General features: G+C 37.6%; 1 protein-coding gene across 2 annotated transcripts in view; it reads left to right on the forward strand.

The window, feature by feature from the left end:
- CWC27 (CWC27 spliceosome associated cyclophilin) overlaps nucleotides 1-19,754 on the forward strand; it is a 256,601-nt gene that overhangs the window by 119,641 nt on the left and 117,206 nt on the right. For both annotated transcript variants that reach the window (XM_081518289.1, XM_081518290.1), the window contains one exon: nucleotides 18,198-18,301. In XM_081518289.1, the coding sequence (XP_081374415.1) occupies nucleotides 18,198-18,301 (104 nt within the window). The remainder of the gene's footprint in view (nucleotides 1-18,197; nucleotides 18,302-19,754) is intronic.

Consider the following 19,754-nt stretch of genomic DNA (forward strand, 5'->3'; position numbering starts at 1 on the left):
AATGCTGAATACTGCTTATGTGTCAGATTCTATGCTAGTTGTTAGGGTTGTAAAAGTGAAGTGACTCAATTTTGTTGGACTAATGGAGATTACAAAGAAATAATAGGGAATTAAAATACAGTATGGTAAGTGTGACAGTAAGGATAAAATACAGGCAGCTTGTGTACCAGTATCAGGAGTTCAGAAGTCTCACCATGAAAGCTGAGGTCTGAGGATAAATGTCAGTTATGTGGAGGAAGGATGTAAGAGGGAGGAGTATCGTAGGCCATGAGGAGTAGGTGTTAAAGATTATGATACATTCTAGGAACTATTATAGTCGGATTTTAGAATGTGTGGGATGCACATAGGGAGTGAGGCACCAGAGCTAGAGCTGGAGAATAAAACAGCTGCAACCATGAAGAACCTTGTAGTAGAGTTAACGAATATGCTGCTGCTGCTGCTGAGTCCCTTCAGTCGTGTCCGACTCTGTGCAGCCCCGTAGATGCCTGCCCACCAGGCTCCCCTGTCCCTGGGATTCTCCAGGCAAGAACACTGGAGTGGGTTGCCATTGCCTTCTCCAGTGCATGAAAGTGAAAAGTGAAAGTGAAGTCACTCAGTCGTGTCTGACTCTTAGCGACCCCATGGACTGCAGCCTACCAGGCTCCTCCATCCATGGGATTTTCCAGGCAAGAGTACTGGAGTGGGACATTGAGAATTAAGGGGTGCTGTGTAGCATGGAAGCAATGAGATCAAATTTGAGCTGTAAAAAGTTATCCTGGCTCTAGTTTGGAGCCAGGATAATACTAGCTCACATTGTACTTTTTGTCTTTCTTGTAAATGGTTCAGGAGGCATGGAAGTGGACTTGTAGATGAAAGAGAGACCTCAGGATCTCTGCATGCGATATGAAAGGCAGGGCCAGTTGTCCCTATACTTAAAATGTGAAAAGTTTCAGTGATGTAAGAGGAACACCTCCATGCAACTCCATTTGTGGAACACTATATAAAACCTCATGATTCTCTAGGAGCCAATTTATATAATTCTGATTAATACTGATAAAAGTCCAGCTGAAGGCCAGAAAAGCTTTTGCCTCAATTTCTTTTCCTTATATAGTCATATAGTCCATTTTGTACTTCAAATCATTTGTTTACATTTTCATTCTTCTGTATAATGTTGAAATCATTTTGATGTCAGGAAAGCAGACTTCAGAATACTGGGAGAAATGGGAAATCTGTAATAAACAATTTGCATAATGCTTTTCTGTCACTGAGTAAGTAACCTTCACTAAAACGACCTCTTTTTAAATGATGTCTTTTTCTTAGTAATTTTTATCCTGTGTGCTACATTTGAGATGTCTTTCTTCTCACAATATTTCTGCTCTTTCCTAACTTCCACACCTCCCTCTGGTGGTTTCCAGGATTAGTATTCTGATACTGTTTTCCCCTTAACTTATGACTATTTTTATTTAGTATATACTACATAATATACTCACAGTTTTAGAAACTGTGATAAATGTAGCTTATTAAATTTTTTACATGACTTTAGCGTTTTGTAAAAATGATGCCTGCTCATAAAAAATGAAGGTGGGATATCAGAGAGAGGAGAAAATAGGAAGCCCAAAATGACAACTCACCGAAAAATATCCAGAGATAACTATCATTAACAGTAAGTAAACTTTATTCCAACCATCTCTTGAACTCAGGACCAGAGAGAGGTACTGGGGTAAGAGATGGTGGCGAACAATGAATCCGTTTAAATAGAAAACTAAGGCTATACAACTCTGAAAATTTTGTGCACAGATGCTGTAGACTTTGACAATTTAAAACCACTAATACAACCCAAATTGGAAAATGAAGGAAGGAAAAAATGTTAAGTATACTAATTTCCTCAACCTTTAGGGCAGGATGTTAATCAATATAAACTAAAATTAAATCATGTAGTTTAAAAAGTGACTCCATTCTCTTAATATTTTCATAACATTTTTCTGTAAAATGGAGACATTTCTTAAGAAAGCTCTTGAGACAAAGAAGTGAAAGTTGCTCAGTTGTGTCCGACTCTTTGAAACCCTATGGGCTGTAGTGCATGGAATTCTCCAGGCCAGTATACTGGAGTGGGTAGCCTTTCCCTTCTGCCAGGGATCTTCCCAACCCAGGGATAGAACCCAGGTCTTCCACATTGCAGGCAGATTCTTGACCAGCTGAGCCACAAGGGAAGTCCAAGAATACTGGAGTGGGTAGCCAAACATTTATGTAAAAATTAGAAATTTCTTGGTTTACTTCTGTTTAGTATTTTTGTGTTAAATTCAAGTACAATAAAATATTCTCTTTTAATAAAATTGTCTATTTAACCTTCCTTTCCCTCTTCTTGGGTCACTAAGAGAGGTGAGGACACAGGGCAAACTGCTGCCTGCCAAGATTGGAGAGATAAACAGGTGAATACAGGGAGTTAGTTTATCTGAGCACAAGCAGAAATTGCATGGGAACCAGTGCTAGAATATGAAACCTGAACTGTAATTGACGAATTGCTGGAGGCTCAGCGTGGATAAGTCTGAGAGTTAAAAACCCCAGGGGCACCTGGTCATGTGTGGGGCACAGTATTGTGAGATTTATTTTTGAATGCTTAACTAGGTCCTCATAGTAAATATCACAGAAATAAAATTTCTACTCCTTCCTTTAGGAGGAGGAAGAAAGGAACCATTTTGACTTAGGCCAGAGCACTCTTTTTGTTTTCCCTCAGGGAAAACCAGTTAACCAGAGCTCAACTTGCTGCAGGGTATCAGAGCTTAATGGACCTGGGAGAAGGGAAATAGACAACTTCAGCTGCCTCTAACCCTTCATGTTGGAGAATAGAAACACCCAGCTGCAGCCCATCCTAACCATCCTGTCCCTACCTAAGGGAGGAGAAAGAACCTAGGAAACATTTCTATATTCCACAGTCCAGAGGCATATTATCACTAAGAGACTTGATACCTAATCATAGGACTGTAGGACACACCTCCTCTCCCCATACTTCACTACCACATTACTAAAGTTCTATTTACAGCAATTCCTTTTACTGGTACATAATATCTGGCTATCAAGAAAAAAGTGTCAGTCAGTTCAGTCGCTCAGTCGTGTCCGACTCTTTGCGACCCCATGAATTGCAGCACGCCAGGCCTCCCTGTCCATCACCAACTCCCAGAGTCCACCCAAACCCACGTCCATCGAGTCAGTGATGCCATCCAGCCGTCTCATCCTCTGTCGTCCCCTTCTCCTCCCGCCCCCAATCCTACCCAGCATTAGGTTCTTTTCCAGTGAGTCAGCTCTTCGCATTAGGTGGCCAACATATTGGAGTTTCAGCTTCAACATCAGACCTTCCAATGAACACCCAGGATTGATCTCTTTTAGGATAGATTGATTGGATCTCCTTGCAGTCCAAGGGGCTCTCAAGAGTCTTCTCCAACACCACAGTTCAAAAGCATCAATTCTTCGGCGCTCAGCTTTCTTCACCGTCCAACTCTCACATCCATACATGACCAATGGAAAAACCATAGCCTTGACTAGACGGACTTTTGTTGGCAAAGTAATGTCTCTGCTTTTAAATATGCTCTCTAGGTTGGTCATAACCTTCCTTCCAAGGAGTAAGCGTCTTTTAATTTCATGGCTGCAGTCACCATCAGCAGTGATTCTGGAGCCCCAAAAAATAAAGTCTGACACTGTTTCCCCATCTATTTCCCATGAAGTGATGGGACCAGATGCCATCATCTTAGTTTTCTGAACATTGAGCTTTAAGCCAACTTTTTCACTCTCCTCTTTCACCTTCATCAAGAGGCTCTTTAGTTCTTCTTCACTTTCTGCCATAAGGGTGGTGTCATCCGCATATCTGAGGTTCTTGATATTTCTCCAGGCAGTCTTGATTCCAGCTTGTGTTTCTTCCAGCCCAGCGTTTCTCATGATGTACTCTGCATATAAGTTAAATAAGCAGGGTGACAATATACAGCCTTGACGTACTCCTTTTCCTATTTGGAACCAGTCTGTTGTTCCATGTCAAGTTCTAACTGTTGCTTCCTGACCTGCATACAGGTTTCTCAAGAGACAGGTCAGATGATCTGGTATTCCCATCTCTTTCAGAATTTTCCATAGTTTATTGTGATCCACACAGTCAAAGGCTTTGGCATAGTCAATAAAGCAGAAATAGATGTTTTTCTGGAACTCTCTTGCTTTTTCGATGATCCAGCGGATATTGGCAATTTGATCTCTGGTTCCTCTGCCTTTTCTAAAACCAGCTTGAACATCTGGAAGTTCACGGTTGACGTATTGCTGAAGCCTGGCTTGGAGAATTTTGAGCATTACTCTACTAGCATGTGAGATGAGTGCAATTGTGTGGTAGTTTGAGCATTCTTTGTCATTGCCTTTCTTTGGGATTGGAACAAAAACTGACCTTTTCCAGTCCTGAGGCCACTGCTGAGTTTTCCAAATTTGCTGGCATATCGAGTGCAGCAGGGCATACCAAAAGGCAAAAACACAAGTTGAAGAAATAAAGCAAACATCAGAACCAGACATGGCAGGGATGTGGGAATTATCAAACTGAGAATTTGACACAGCTACGATTAATATGCTTAAGGCTCTAATGGATAAAGTAGACAGCATGAAAGAAAAATAGGCAATGTGAGCAGAGAGATGAAAGTCTTAAGAACAAACCAAAAAGAAATTCAGTCATGTCCGACTCTTTGCGACCCCATGGACTGCAGCCGACCAGGCTCCTCCGTCCATAGGATTTTCCAGGCAAGAGTACTGGAGTGGGATGCCATTGCCTTCTCCAAGACCAAAAACACTGTAAGAGAAATGAAGAATGCCTTTGATGGGCTGGTTAGCAGATGGGACTCAGGAAAGATTCTCTGAGCTAAAGGATATATCAAATAGAACCCTCAAAAACTGAAAAGCAAAGAGAACAAAGACTGAGCAAAGAGAAACGAACATTCAAGGACTGAAGAACAGTTACACAAGGTGTAAATACTGTACTTCTCTTGTGTGCTAAGTCACTTCAGTTTTGTCCAACTCTTTGTGACCCCATGGACTGTAGTCTGCCAGGCTGTTCTGTCCATAAGATTCCCCAAGCAAGAATACTAGAGTGGGTTGCCATTCCTTTCTCCAGGGGATCTTTCTGACCCAGGGATGGAACCTGTGTTTCTTATGTCTTCTGCATTGGCGTGAAGGTTCTTTACCACCTAGCACCACCTAGACCTAGTGAACATAAACATTTTTGGCAGTCATATCATAGTGTTGACTCAGACTGTGTGGTCAACTAAATGCCTCACAGTCCTTTTAGTTCTTGCTGCTGCTATTACTCCTCTTACCTCCTGACCCATTCATATACCCTCTACCTATAATTGGTTTGTCTTCTGATTTATATTCAATGCAACATCATATGCCAGAATATGGTAAGAACCTAGTGGACAGGATCTTAGAAATATAACTCAAAGTTAACTTTGACCTGTTATTTAGCATTCTTGGAATAGTTGCACTAGTTGAGACTAATTCATAATCATTTTTGCTTAAACATCCAGGCATTATTTGTTCTCTGCTTTAATGGCTGTAATGAAAGATATCACTTAAATCATTTTGTTGCATAAGTCTATGACTACTTTATTCTCACAATATGTCCAGTGTGCTGCTGCTGTTAAGTCGCTTCAGTCATGTCCAACTATGTGCAACTCCATGGACAGCAGCCCACCAGGCTCCTCTGTCCCTGGGAGTCTGTCCAGTGTACTGTCAAAGAAAAAAGTGAACTCAATTTGAAGTGATTTATCCTTATTAATTTATGCCGGTTGTTTATGGTGCTCTGCATTTTGACTATAAGTTGTCTGCATTTGGATTTTACTTTTATTTATCCTGCTTTAATTCATCGAGCTTCCTGAATCTGAAGGCTAATGTTTTTTATCAATTTTGGAAAGTTCTCAGACATTACTATCTCAATCTTATTCTGTTTTCTCTCTCTACAATTTCACTTACACATATCGTAGACCTCACTCTGTTTTCCATGTCCTTTAAACTCTCATAGTTGATGTTTTTCTCTGTGTGTTTTGCATCCTGTGTTACGCATTTTTTTTCAAATAGGGCTTCTTATTCACTCATTCTCTTTTTCAACTATTCGACTTTTCATTAAGTTTAAATTTAACTATTCTATTTATTACTTCTAAAGTATTTTTATTCTTTTTCCAGTTACTGTTGTAGATCTCATATTTAGTTCTTTATTCTTTTTCATTCTTTCCATATAATAAACATTTTATTTTTGCAGTATCTGAATTTTTAAGAGTCAGGTTCTATTACTTATTGTTCCTTTTATTCTTACAAACAATGCCTTGTTTCCTTGTATATTATGAACTCTTTTTATAGAGAGCTAATTTTTTTAGAACTTTTTTTTAGAGTTCTGTGATATCTAAATTAAAGATTCTTTGTTTCAGAGAGGATTTCCTTTTAGTTCAAGCAGGTGCATTAGAGTACCATACATTATTAGTGATTTTAATTGAAAATACTCTTTAGATACCCGAGAATATTCATTAGCTTGAAAGCCTACTTACCTACATAGACCTGAGACAGACAAGCTTCACTGTGGCCTTTCTCTATTGTTTAGTTGATGTGTTTATTCCCACCCTTCCAGTGAGTGGAGAATGTTTAGCTTTATGTGTAGGAGTTCTCAGTTCAGGTCAGTTCAGTGGCTCAATCGTGTCCGACTCTTTGCGACCCCATGAATCACAGCACGCCAGGCCTCCCTGTCCATCACCAACTCCCAGAGTTTACCCAAACTCATGTCCATCGAGTTGGTGATGGCATCCAGCCATCTCATCCTCTGTCGTCTCCTTCTCCTCCTGCCCCCAATCCTTCCCAGCATCAGGGTCTTTTCCAATGAGTCAACTCTTTGCATCAGGTGGCCAAGGTATTGGAGTTTCAAGCTTCAACATCAGTCCTTCCAATGAACACCCAGGGCTGATCTCCTTTAGGATGGACTGGTTGGATCTCCTTGCTGTCCAAGGGACTCTCAAGAGTCTTCTCCAACACCACAGTTTAAAAGCATCAATTCTTTGGCACTCAGCGTTCCTCACAGTCCAACTCTCACATCCATACATAGACTACTGGAAAAACTGTAGCCTTGACTAGACTGACCTTTGTTGGCAAAGTAATGTCTCTGCTTTTTAATATGCTATCTAGGTTGGCCACAACTTTCCTTCCAAGTAGTAAGCGTCTTTTAATTTCATGGCTGCAATCACCACCTGTAGTGATTTTAGAGGCCAAAAAAATAAAGTCTGACACTGTTTCCACTGTTTCTCCATCTATTTCCCATGAAGTGATGGGACCAGATGCCATGATCTTAGTTTTCTGAATGTTGAGCTTCTAGTTCATGATTAAAACCCCATGTTAAACCCACATTCCTAGGTAGAATAACTCAGTGTCTCAATGATAGTACCAGTGCTTCTTTGGTTTTTAGTCTTCCCCTTGGTTTTCAACCCCTTGGTTTTTAGTGAGCTAAGCTATGCATTTAAAGGTGTTTTTTTTTTTTTTTAATGTGTTTTATTCAGCACTCCTAGGTATTTGATTGTAAGAGAATTTTGGGGTTACCAAGTATTCTGCTTTACTAGAATTGGAAACCTCATTTGTTTTTCATATTGATTTAATGTCATTCTATAAAGTTGGATTATGGAATAGACATATGGCTAAAGACCGAACTTCTGCCACAACAGATTTACTCCACTTCTCTGAAATACTGGCTAAGCCAAGTTCTTCCTGTGAAATAACATATTTGATTTAGAACTTTTTACTTGATATTTAGACAGAACAACAGTATCACCTATGCTTTTTCTGGATATTTTATGATTTAGTGCAGGATTTACTCTTGTTTAGTTTGTTCTGGAAAAGACAGTAAGATTTTCTACGATATGAAGGAGGTTTACAATCTATATCAGATGTCTAAACTTTTTATTTAAAAATAAATGTGATATTTCATATGAAAGGAATAAGTCTGTAAGTCTAAAGGCTAGTTGCAGATGCATTTAAATTCTTCTCAAATTTCAGAGTACCTATGGGTAGGGAGTATGTACCTATGGATAGTCATTATAGTCTTTCTTTTCCTGCATAGTGGTGTAACAGATTATAGAGGACATGTGGAACATTATCTCTCAGATTAAATTTTATCTTCTGATAGATACTTCTGGGATCATTTAGACTAAAATAATGTAGATTTGCTGTTAATCTCCCTCATAGAAATTATAAATACGTATACACACACACACATATATACATTTCGTTGTTGACTTGTTTATTACTTATCTTCTCAACTAGACTATAATGGGTGACAATAAGCAATTCCATTCCAAGTGTTTAGTAACCACAATTAAGATATAAGAATTTAGTAATTTTTAGGTTTTTTTTCTACTTTATATTCCTCATTTTCATAGCATATGATATTTAATCCAAGCAGTTCATCAGACACACACACAAAAAACTTATCAGTAACCTTTTGAAATCTGTGCATCCATGAGAAAAATGGAAGGATTTGCCTCTTTAATCTCTTCAGTTAGCCTGAGATCTCATTTTGTCAGTAATTGATTCTGTAAATAGTAAGAACAGTAGTGTTAGTACAGGAGAAGAGAAGAAGAATGATGGTCATTGAAGAAGCAAACTCATGTTGGGCACATATTCTGAGCCAAGCACCATGTTAAGTATACTGAGTAATTTCCAGGGAATCATGTTTCTTCCTTACAACTTTACCTTAATTCTCAAGATGAGAAAACAGACTTACATTGGTTAGCTTAATTGTCTAAGACTATACTGCTAGTAACAGGTAGAGCAGAACTTTGTACACACAAATCAGGAGTTCTGTGATTTAATTTGATTTTGATTTTTTATTTCCTGTGCATACTTTCAAAATTAATGTATAAACTATAGCACATTATGATACTTCCTGATACATGTTTAACCTGCATCTCTGCTCTTTCTGCTCTTGCTGATGATGCTGTACTAAAAATCATGTCATACATTTATAGCTTTAATACTTATGATGGGCTTTCATTATGGCCATTTTATGATTTCATCAACAGCCAAGCTGTTGTTTCATTACAAACAGTATCTTTGTGATTAAAGCGACAAACTAAAAACCATGAAAGCTGAACTGTTTAGCTTGCAATCATTTCCATGTGTTAATGAATTCTTATCAGATGTTAGGAAATAGCAGGCTTAAACTAACTGCAAGTACCACATCCATGGTCCAAGAAGCAATGATCTGTAATGGACATGTGTTTAGCGGTCAGCTTGCTTAACAAGGTCTCTAAGCAAATTTATTTACCATTTTATGTAAGATATATATACATATTCCATTTTATTTTTGTAGATTAAAGTTCTCTTCAAAACCATGTCAAGTACTCAGGTCTTGATAATTTTGCCTTTTTTTTTTTTTAAGTGAATGTTAAAGTTCAGTGTTTGAGTTCACCACCCTTATATTAAGATAATATTTCTCATGCCATAAGTAAAAAGAACAGATATAACTCAAAATTTTCCTAAGGCACATTCCTGGAAACTGGAGAAAATGAGAAAAGCATCTGGGAAAAAATAAAAACTGACTGAAAATTATGCAGGATACTTGTCATTGCCATTTTAAATCCTCAATCTCAAGTTGAAAAGTTGTACAATTTAAAAAATGGCAAGAATTTTACCTTTTATAAAGTAATATAAACAGTCTGATAAAAATGTAAATATACTGCCTACTTACTTATTCATAGTGTGTTCTGTTGCATGAAAAATACTCAGCTCAAAAATAAGGTATTCAACTCTAAATGTACTTTTTATTCAGTGGGTAGGAAGCATATTAAGGGGAAAACTGCATAAAGAATTAGAATGTCTGTATCATGTTTACAGTATTGTAATTGATTTAGGCAATATTGAAAAAAATAAAAAACGATCTCTACACTTCAACTTCTTTGTGTCTAAGACCTCTCACCATTTCTTTAAATAATTGGCTTTAAGATCCTAAATCCAAAGGAATTGAAATAGAATGATCTACAGAGTACAGTCACCTTTTACATTTATAGTTGATTATGCATTTCAAAAATATTAATTTATACCTTCCTCAGATTATTTTTAGATTATAATATAACTGAGATGAAGGAAGAGAATTAATTGCTTTCTTGTAACCATATAATGATGCTGGATCTAGATCTTTTGAAACATGTCTCTTTTTTTATGCAAAAGATTTGTTTAATCTTTTGGAATAGACATTGGCTTTAAGACTAAAACAACATCCATCAATGAGATTAGAGTGTATATCTTTGGCAGTATAGTAATTAATATTTTACATAAAATCATTGATTTTTATTTAAAGTTTTAATTCTTTAAATTGCTTATATAATTTAATAGTCATGAGTTGGTTATAGTATATTTTCTTATTTAAAAAAAGAAAAAATTCCCTGGTAGCTCAGATGGTAAAGAATCTGCTTGCAGAAGACCTGGGTTCAATCCCTGGGTTGGAAAGATCCCCTGGAGAAGGAAATGACAGCCCACTCCAATATTCTTGCTTGGCAAATTCCATGGACAGACCGTGGGGTCACAAAGAGTCAGATATGACTGAGGGACAAACACTTTGGGCCTCCCTGGTGGCTCAGACAGTAAAGAATCCACCTGCAATGCAAGAGACCTGGGTTCAGTCCCTTGGTTGGGAAGATCCCCTGGAGGAGGGCATGGCTACACATTCCAGTATTCTGGTTTGGAAAATCCCCATGGACAAAGGAGCCTGGTGTGCTACAGTCCATGGGGTCGCAAAGAGTCTGACATGACTGAGCAACTAAGCACACATTCTAAGCACCTAATGAAAGTGAAAGTCACTCAGTCGTGTCCGACTCTTTGTGACCCCATGGACTATACAGTCCATGGAGTTCTCCAGGCCAGAATACTGGAGTGAGTAGCCGTTCCCTTCTCCAGGGGATCTTCCTAACCCAGTGATCAAACCCAGGTCTCCCACATTGCACGTGGATTCTTTACCAGCTGAGCCACAAGGGAAGCCCAAGAATACTGGAGTGGGTAGCCTATCCTTTCTCAGGGGATCTTCCCAACCCAGGAATCAAACTGGGATCTCCTGTATTGCAGGCAGATTTTTTACCAGCTTTGCTACCAGGTAAGCCCTAAGCACCTAATAGTGCTCTTATTTTCATCCTTAATCTTTGCAATGGTCTTGTTATAATACATAGGCTGAATATAGTCACTATTTATAGATAAGAAAATTGAAGTTCAGTGAGCTTGACAACCTTGCCCCAAGGCTGTGCTCAAGGGCTACTTTTTCCATGAAACCTTGAAAAATGAGGAAGACTTTAGTTAGCGGAAATAGGAAGGAAAGACCATTTTAGGTAATGGTAGTGGCACAAACAAAGGTGTATGTGTGCTGAAGCTCAGAGTTTGCCAAGGTAATTATGCCTAGTATGTTTTGGCTGAAATTTAGAGTAATTGTAGAGGATCTGTGACAGATACAATTAAAAAGTAGTGTTCAACAGTTTCTCATGAGAGGCACTAGAATGCTGGGAAAAGAAATTAGTGCACAAGTCAGTAGGACTTAAGGAGTTACAATGATCAGTAAGTAGAACTGTAGGATTTGGCCTCAGTGTGCAAAGTGAGTGGAAGAAAGGTCAGACCAGAAGCATGTAGACCAAGATGGAGACTGTGAACATAGTGAAGTGTAGGCTCCTGATATTTTATTGGGGTGAGTTTTTTAAAAAATTATTTTTTTCATTGGAGCAAAGTATACTACAGATTTACCAAATTAAAAAATATATGTGATGAAGAATTAGCTGATGGCTAATTAGCTGATGCTGATGTCATAAAAACCATGTTAAAATTCAAATGAATCCAAATTAGAGATCTATTAGGAGAAAAATTAATTAGCTTAGAATTAATAGTAGTTTATAGAAATATTTATTTTATCATACAAATGGAAACTAGGCTCTGAGGAAGCCAAACAGATGCTGCCTGGACTCAAGCAAGCCCATAGTTTGTATTCTTGCTTTGTAAGCAGTGTAAGGTGACATATAGTCCAGGCTTACAGTTTTCATTCTTATTTTAGCAGGTTCAAATATATTCTATTACCAATGGATGAAATTATATTCCAGATAATATAAGATTGGATACCCTAAAACTAAACTGTGATCTAAAGACTAGGTTAAAAACACGCACTTCATTCTAAGAGTTATGGATTCCATGTGTAGTAACAAATGGTGTTGTTTGAATAGTCTTGAAAGATTTTGACAGTGTTGTAAATTTTTAATTACTTGAAAAATTCAGTATAATGAAACATACTTTTATGTATATAGACAAAAACTTTCTCTGTCTTTGTCTTTTTTGAGTTCTTATTCATCATTGTTCAGTTTGTTTATTATTATGGCTACTTCAGTGGTGTATCTAAATCTTTGTCTATTTAAGAGTAGATTTTTAGAAGCTGGCATTAAACATTCATTGCCCTTTTTAAAAATTAGGAACAGTTCTGAGAGAATAGCACTGAAACATGTATATTATCATATGTGTAACAGAACACCATTCCATGTTTGATGCATGAGACAAATGCTCAGGGCTGGGGCAATGGGATGACCCAGAGAGATGAGATGGGGAGGAGGTGGGAGGGGGGTTCAGGATGGGGAACACATGTAAACCCATGGTTGATTCATGTCAGTGTATGGCAAAAACCACTACAATACTGTAAAGTAATTAGCCCCCAACTAAAATAAATAAATTTATTTTAAAAATTAATTAATTAATTAATTAAAAAAATAAAAATAAAAATTAGGAACAGAGTTGATCTTCATATGTAGTAGAGGTGGCATTTGTTTATAATAAATAATATAAGAAAATATTCCTACTTGACAAACAGACCTTAACTGTGGTACTGTTTTTAACAGATGACCTAAATAATAATAGCCATCATTTGTTGAAAATGTATTGAATGCCCAGTATTTTAAATACCTTACACTGATTTTATCGCTGAGGAAACTAAGTCTCAGAGAAGTTAAATAATTGTTGTTAGGTCTTCCAGACAATAAGTAATGGAATTGGCTTTTAAATCGGGACTTTCTGATCTTTTTAATATCTGTGTTTTAATATCTGTATTAGTCTTTTTGGTGTCTTTGCTTTACTGGCTCTACAATAGTTTATACTCTCATTGCCCCTCATTCTTTGCATACTTCAGATCACCCTGATAACTAGTTTGTTCGGCTGTCATGTAGCACTTCTTCAGTTTTCAAAATAATCTTCCCCTCACCTTAGACTTCAGAAAATATCATCTGAATTTCCTGAATTATTTACCAAAATTAAAAAAAAACAAAACTTAAGCTAGTATGATAAATAGATACGGGTATTTAGTAGATGGAGCAAAGATGTGGTTGCTATTTTCTGTTTTCATATAACTTCAAGAAATAGGAAGTAATTACATTTATCTGAGAAATAGATCATGAGAGCCTAACCCAGGGATTGATGGTGAGAGTCAAGAAGAACAGTTACATGTGAGAGAGAGATCGGAAAATGACATACTTAGACAGCGATTCAGTGAAAGGGAGAGTGAACAGTCCCAGGGGAAGTTTAAAGTTTGGTCATTAGAAGGAAATCGGTTTCGTGATCAAATAGGGACTTCAGGAGAAGGAACAGATTTGGCCAGGGAAAAGATGACTTGGAGTTTGGACATAGTTTGTAATTCTTGTCTCAAACTACATCTGGATCTAAGCCCTTGACATGTGGCTAGTTTGAATTGGGATGTCCTCTAAGTGTGAAATACACACTGCATTTAGAAGAGTTAGTACAAAAAAATGTAAAATAGTGTATTAATATTCTTATATTGATTCCATGTTAACATAATAATACTTTGGATATTTTGAGTTATTGAGCTAAATAGAGTATGTTTTTAAAATTCAGTTCAGTTCCGTTGCTCAGTTGTATCCGACTTTTTGTGACCCCATGAACCGCAGCACGCCAGGCCTCCCTGTCTATCACCAACTCCCGGAGTCTACCCAGACCCATGTCCATTGAGTCGGTGATACCATCCAACCATCTCATCCTCTGTCATCCCCTTCTCCTCCTGCCCTCAATCTTTCCCAGCATCAGGGTCTTTTTAAATGAGTCATTTCTTCGCATCAGGTGGGCAAATTATTGGAGTTTCAGCTTCAACATCAGTCCTTCCAATGAACACCCAGGACTGATCTGCTTTAGGATGGACTGGCTGGATCTCCTTGCAGTCCAAGGGACTCTCAAGAGTCTTCTCCAACACCACAGTTCAAAAGCATCAATTCTTCGGCACTCAGCTTTCCTTATAGTCCAACTCTCACATCCATACATGACTACTGGAAAAACCATAGCCTTGAATAGACAGACCTTTGTGGACAAAGTAAAGTCTCTGCTTTTTAATATGCTGTCTAGGTTGGTCATAACTTTCCTTCCAAGGAGTAAGCGTCTTTTAATTTCATGGCTGCAGTCCCCATCTGCAGTGATTTTGGAGCCCAAAAAAATAAAGTCAGCCACTGTTTCCACTGTTTCCCCATCTATTTGCCATGAAATGATGGAACCAGATGCCATGATCTTAGTTTTGTAAATGTTGAGCTTTAAGCCAACTTTTTCACTCTCCTCTTTCACTTTCATCAAGAGGCTCTTTAGTTCTTCTTCACTTTCTGCCATAAGGGTGGTGTCATCTGCATATCTGAGGTTATTGATATTTCTCCCGGCAATCTTGATTCCAGCTTGTGCTCCCTCCAGCCCAGCATTTCTCATGATGTACTCTGCATAGAAGTTTTAACCTGTTTCTTTTTACCAGTTTTTAAAATGTGTAGGAAACAAAATTGTATGTGTTTCTTGGCTTATATTTCTGTTGGACAGTACTAATTTACATAGAAATTTGTAATAGAAGTGTAGGGGGAAACATCTAGATTTGGAAATATCCTATTATGAAAGTGATAATTTATAAGATTAGATAAAATGCCAGCATACACGGTATAAAAATGAGGAAAATGACAATTATAGTATGAGAAGAGAAAGAGTAAATTCAGAGGAGAAATGGAGAATCAGGACTCTAAAGTGGTACATAGTCTGATTAGCAGCAAATTTCATAAGGAAGTAGCTCATATCATTGGATGATAGGAAGGCCAAAGAGGAAGAAGAGGACTGAGAAAAGGCCATTGAATTCAACTGATATAGAACCAGTTTCAGTAGAGTATAAGAAGAATCGATTGCAAGAGATTAAGAACTTAGAGCTTGATGAATTAGACTCTGTATATAAACTATTCTTTCAGGCAAGGAGTCCACTTGTAAAGATAATAATCTCTTGATTGGAACAGAGTACAGGGAAATTTGAGTATGCTGTTGGCTGAATGAAAGCATCAGTAAAGTAGAAGTGCTTGAAGTTGTTAAGAAAGAGAAGATAATTTCTGCAGGAAGGTCCTAATGCACTGGGTCCCAAACTTGAGTGCATGTTAGAGTCACCTGGGCAATTTGTCACAGGAGTAAATTCCCAGGCAACGTCTCACATCTAAAAGAAATCATATTTCCTGGAGATATGTCTCCCTGAACATGTTTTAACAATTCTTCTAGATGATTATGATGTATCCAACAGGACAAACAAGAAAATTAAGGTCCTTGTGAGGACATCAGTGAAATGACTGACCAGAGCATCAGAATGCACAGAGAGCCGACTGGGTTAGGGTAAGACTGGTGGACCACGAACTGTGATTAAGGAGTTGGCTTTCATTCGTAGAAGAGTGAGCCTAAGTTCAGTAGGAATGAAAGACTGAGAAAGCTAAAAGCATAGTGATCAGAGGGAAGTTTCAGAACTGAGGACCTTGAAGGTCATGCAGATGCAAGTAGGGCTGTGTGTGTTTGATACAGAAAAAATGTAAAAAGAACTGAGTCACACACATTATAAAACCTATCAGTTTGGTGACTCTAATACAGGACAGGATTAAAAAAATATGAGACTTGGGATTTAGGAGGAAACACTAAAGGCTTTATTTTGGGGGGCGCCAAAATCACTGCAGATGGTAACTGCAGCCATGAAATTAAAAGACGCTTGCTCCTTGGAAGAAAACCTATGACCAACCTAGACAGCATATTAAAAAGCAGAGACATTACTTTACCAACAAAGTTCCATCTAGTCAAAGCTATGGTTTTTACAGTAGTCATGTATGGCTGTGAGAGTTGAACTATAAAGAAAGCTGAGTGCCAAAGAATTGATGCTTTTGAACTGTGGTGTTGGAGAAGCTTCTTGAGAGTCTGTTGGACTGCAAGGAGATCCAACCAGTCCATCCTAAAGGAAATCAGTCCTGAATATTCATTGGAAGGACTGATGCTGAAGCTGAAACTCCAATACTTTGGCCACCTGATGTGAAGAAACGACTCATTGGAAAAGACCCTGTTGCTGGGAAAGATTGAAGGCAGGAGGAGAAGGGGATGACAGAGGATGAGATGGTTGGATGGTATCACCGCTGCAATGGACATGAGTTTGAGTAGGCTCCAGAAGTTGGTGATGGACAGGGAAGCCTGGTGTGCTGCAGTCCACGGAGTCACAAAGAGTCGGACACAACTGAGCGATTGAACTGCTGAACTGAATTAAAGGCTGAATCAGCGTAGAATGAGTGTCTTTAGAGACTATTCCAGAATGGAGTGCCTCCTTGGGCTACAGTGTTCTGTCTCCGTGGCACACTCTAGCGTGTTGAAAATAGAGTGAATGCCTGACATTCACAGATATAAAATGCATAGTTTTAACTATTCGCAAATGACCCACAAGGTTCACGACATGAGCAGTTAATAATTGTTTCCAAGGCTTGAAATTGAATCTCCTGCCCTAAAGTGTCTTGTAGAAACCAGTCACATAACATGTAAGTGTTGCAGTAAAGCCAGCATTTACATCTTCATTTGCCTTTGATATATGATTGTATTAATTATCAAAATATCTCAGCCCGAAAGGTTTCACAGAAGAGAAAATTATTTGGCAAATTGTAGTATCAAAAGGTGGAGAAGGAAATGGTATCAAAAGGTTTAAAAACTAATTGAGTTTAAAAAAAAATTTAGTATTGCTCCTAGCATGTAATAAAAAAAGGGTTAGAAACGAATTGAGTTTAAGAAAAATTTTAGCATTGCTCCTAGCATGTAATAATTGCTTGATAAATGGTAGTTATTGGTACCAATTCAGTAATTCAATAAGTTTTGAAGTCAGATATTTTTTATGTATGCCCAGGTTTAGTGACTAGTATTTATATTAAAAAGTTTGTTTTGATTTGGAATCTCCATGCGTTATTAAACTGAATTTAGAATGTTAAATTTGAAAGTAAATTAGAGGGAGAAGAAAGGTTCATTTATCACTCATCAACTGTTTGATATACTTGCTGCTGCTGCTGCTGCTAAGTCACTTCAGTCGTGTCCGACTCTGTGCGACCCCATAGACGGCAGCCCACCAGGCTCCGCCGTCCCTGGGATTCCCCAGGCAAGAATACTGGAGTGGGTTGCCATTTCCTTCTCCAATGCATGAAAGTGAAGTCTCTCAGTCGCGTCCGAAGGGCTATATTTCATAGTGCATGCCTGTGTGTGTGCTAAGTTGCTTCAGTCATACCCAACTCTTTGCAACCTCATTGAGGAGCCCACTAGGCTCCTTCCTCTGTTTATGAAATTTTTCAGGCAGGAACCTGGAGTGGGTTGCCAATTCCTTCTCCAGGGCAGCTTCCCAACCTAGGAATCGAACCTGCCTTTCCTGGGTCTCCTGTGTTAGCAAGAGGTTTCTTTACCACTGTGCCACTTGGGACACCCCTATATTTCGTAGTAATTCATATTATATTGCTTTTGTGAAATCACAACTTTTAATATATCTTTTAAATATGTTTCTATACCCTGTGGTTCAGATGGTAAAGAATCTGCCTGTAGTGAGGGCAACCCAGGTTCAATCTCTGGGTCAGGAAGATCACCTGGAGAAGGGAATGGCAACCCATTCCAGTATTCGTGCCTGGAGAATTCCATGGACAGAGAAGCCTGGAAGGCTACAGTCCATAGGGTTGCACAGAGTCAGACACAACTGAGTGACTGTCACTTCATTTCACTTCCATACCGTAAATACACATACACAGAAACCAAATGAATTACATTATTCATTTTTTCTTACCATACATGACAACTGGATTTAGGTGTTTTTGCTAAACAACTTTCTCAGTCTGTTATAAACCTACATAATTGTTTTTGATTTGTAGTGAAGAGCTCAGAAAAGAAGCAAGACAATTAAAGCGGGAACTCTTAGCAGCAAAACAGAAGAAAGTAGAAAATTCCGCAAAACAAGCAGAAGAAAGAAGTGAAGGTAAGCACAGTTATCAAGCTTATATTTTCACTTGGTATTTATTCCCTCTGTCCTTTCTGAATTGAGTGGTATTGTTGTTTATTACTTTCTTTAGCTAGTTAGTCAATAAAATTGTTTCACTTAGGACTTTTGTCTGAGGAAATTCAATCAAATGTGATCATAACTACTGTTCCTTAATAAACAGGCAAGACTTATGTTGTCATAGCACATATCTAGACGTGCACAGGATAGAATGTTCTTTTTTTTTTTTTTTTTTACATTGCGTACCCTTTAAAACATTTAATAAAAGTGTTTAGGCCCTACATTTGGCACTTGTGTAAACATTATTCATACACTGTTTGAATAGTATTAAATACGAATTTCTGTTTTTTGTTTATTTTGCTCTTATTTTTAAGTACAGAAAATCGAAAACATTGATAAAAATGGTCAAAAGCTTATCAAAATAATACCCTGCTTTTTATACAGGTTAAATATTTATTGTACTGTTGATTTTTTTTATTAAGCTAGAACAGCTTCAGAAAAGCTATTTCACTGAAGATCTTTAAACTATTTCAGCTATGAAACATGTAATGTTCAATTTCCAAAATAGCAATTGGAACCCTCAAATCTGTCTTCTTTTTATAATAGTAAAATACATTGTAGATTCAGTGAACGTGATCAGGAATTTAATTGTTATCTTTAATAATGTACACTAAATTTGGCTTGATAAATTTGCTTTGTCCATATATCTTGTGTATCCTCATGCTTTTGGAAAGCATGAATATTTTTATCAATTGATACTAGGTTCTGTAATAGTGACTGAAGATAACTCAAAGCATAAGGTATAACATCTAACCTTAAAGAATACACATTCCAATACCAAACAGTGGTACAGCATTTGACCGTATGATTATTATTTATTTTAAGTAGCACAAGTAATACCACCTAACTCTCTAAAGCTCAAAGTTCTTAGATGATTTGCACCATGTTCCCAATGACTATTGTAGTAAAGGCAGGTACTTGATGAAGAACTTGAAATTGCCAAAATATGTTTGAATGAAACAAATTATTAAAAAGTTAACTCACCCAAATGACCCAAGTTATAGACTGAATTTTAAAAAAAAGGATAAACTTATATATGTGACTAGAGCATATGGGTAAAATGTAACCCAGAATAGAAAGAAGATATATTGGCAATATTGAGATTTGAAGGAGTACAATAAGGATTCTTTAAGTTTATGTATAATTTTCCCAGGAGATTGTTTCTTATAATTAAAAAGCACTTTAAATATATGAAAGTAATTCCTTTTAACTGGGAAGATCTTCATTTTTTTTATTCTTTTCTGAGCACACTCCCATCTCAAAGTCCATGATGTGCTATGAAGTTGGCAATGGATGGTTCTTGCTTTTGTAGTTTATGATCTCATAGGAGTGAGAGAACTACAGTAGGAAGTTTCTGAAATAGAGCTGTATG

Source organism: Giraffa tippelskirchi, chromosome 8 (genome assembly GCF_054371585.1).
Source record: "Giraffa tippelskirchi isolate mGirTip1 chromosome 8, T2T-mGirTip1v1.2.pri, whole genome shotgun sequence".
Lineage (NCBI taxonomy): Eukaryota > Metazoa > Chordata > Mammalia > Artiodactyla > Giraffidae > Giraffa > Giraffa tippelskirchi.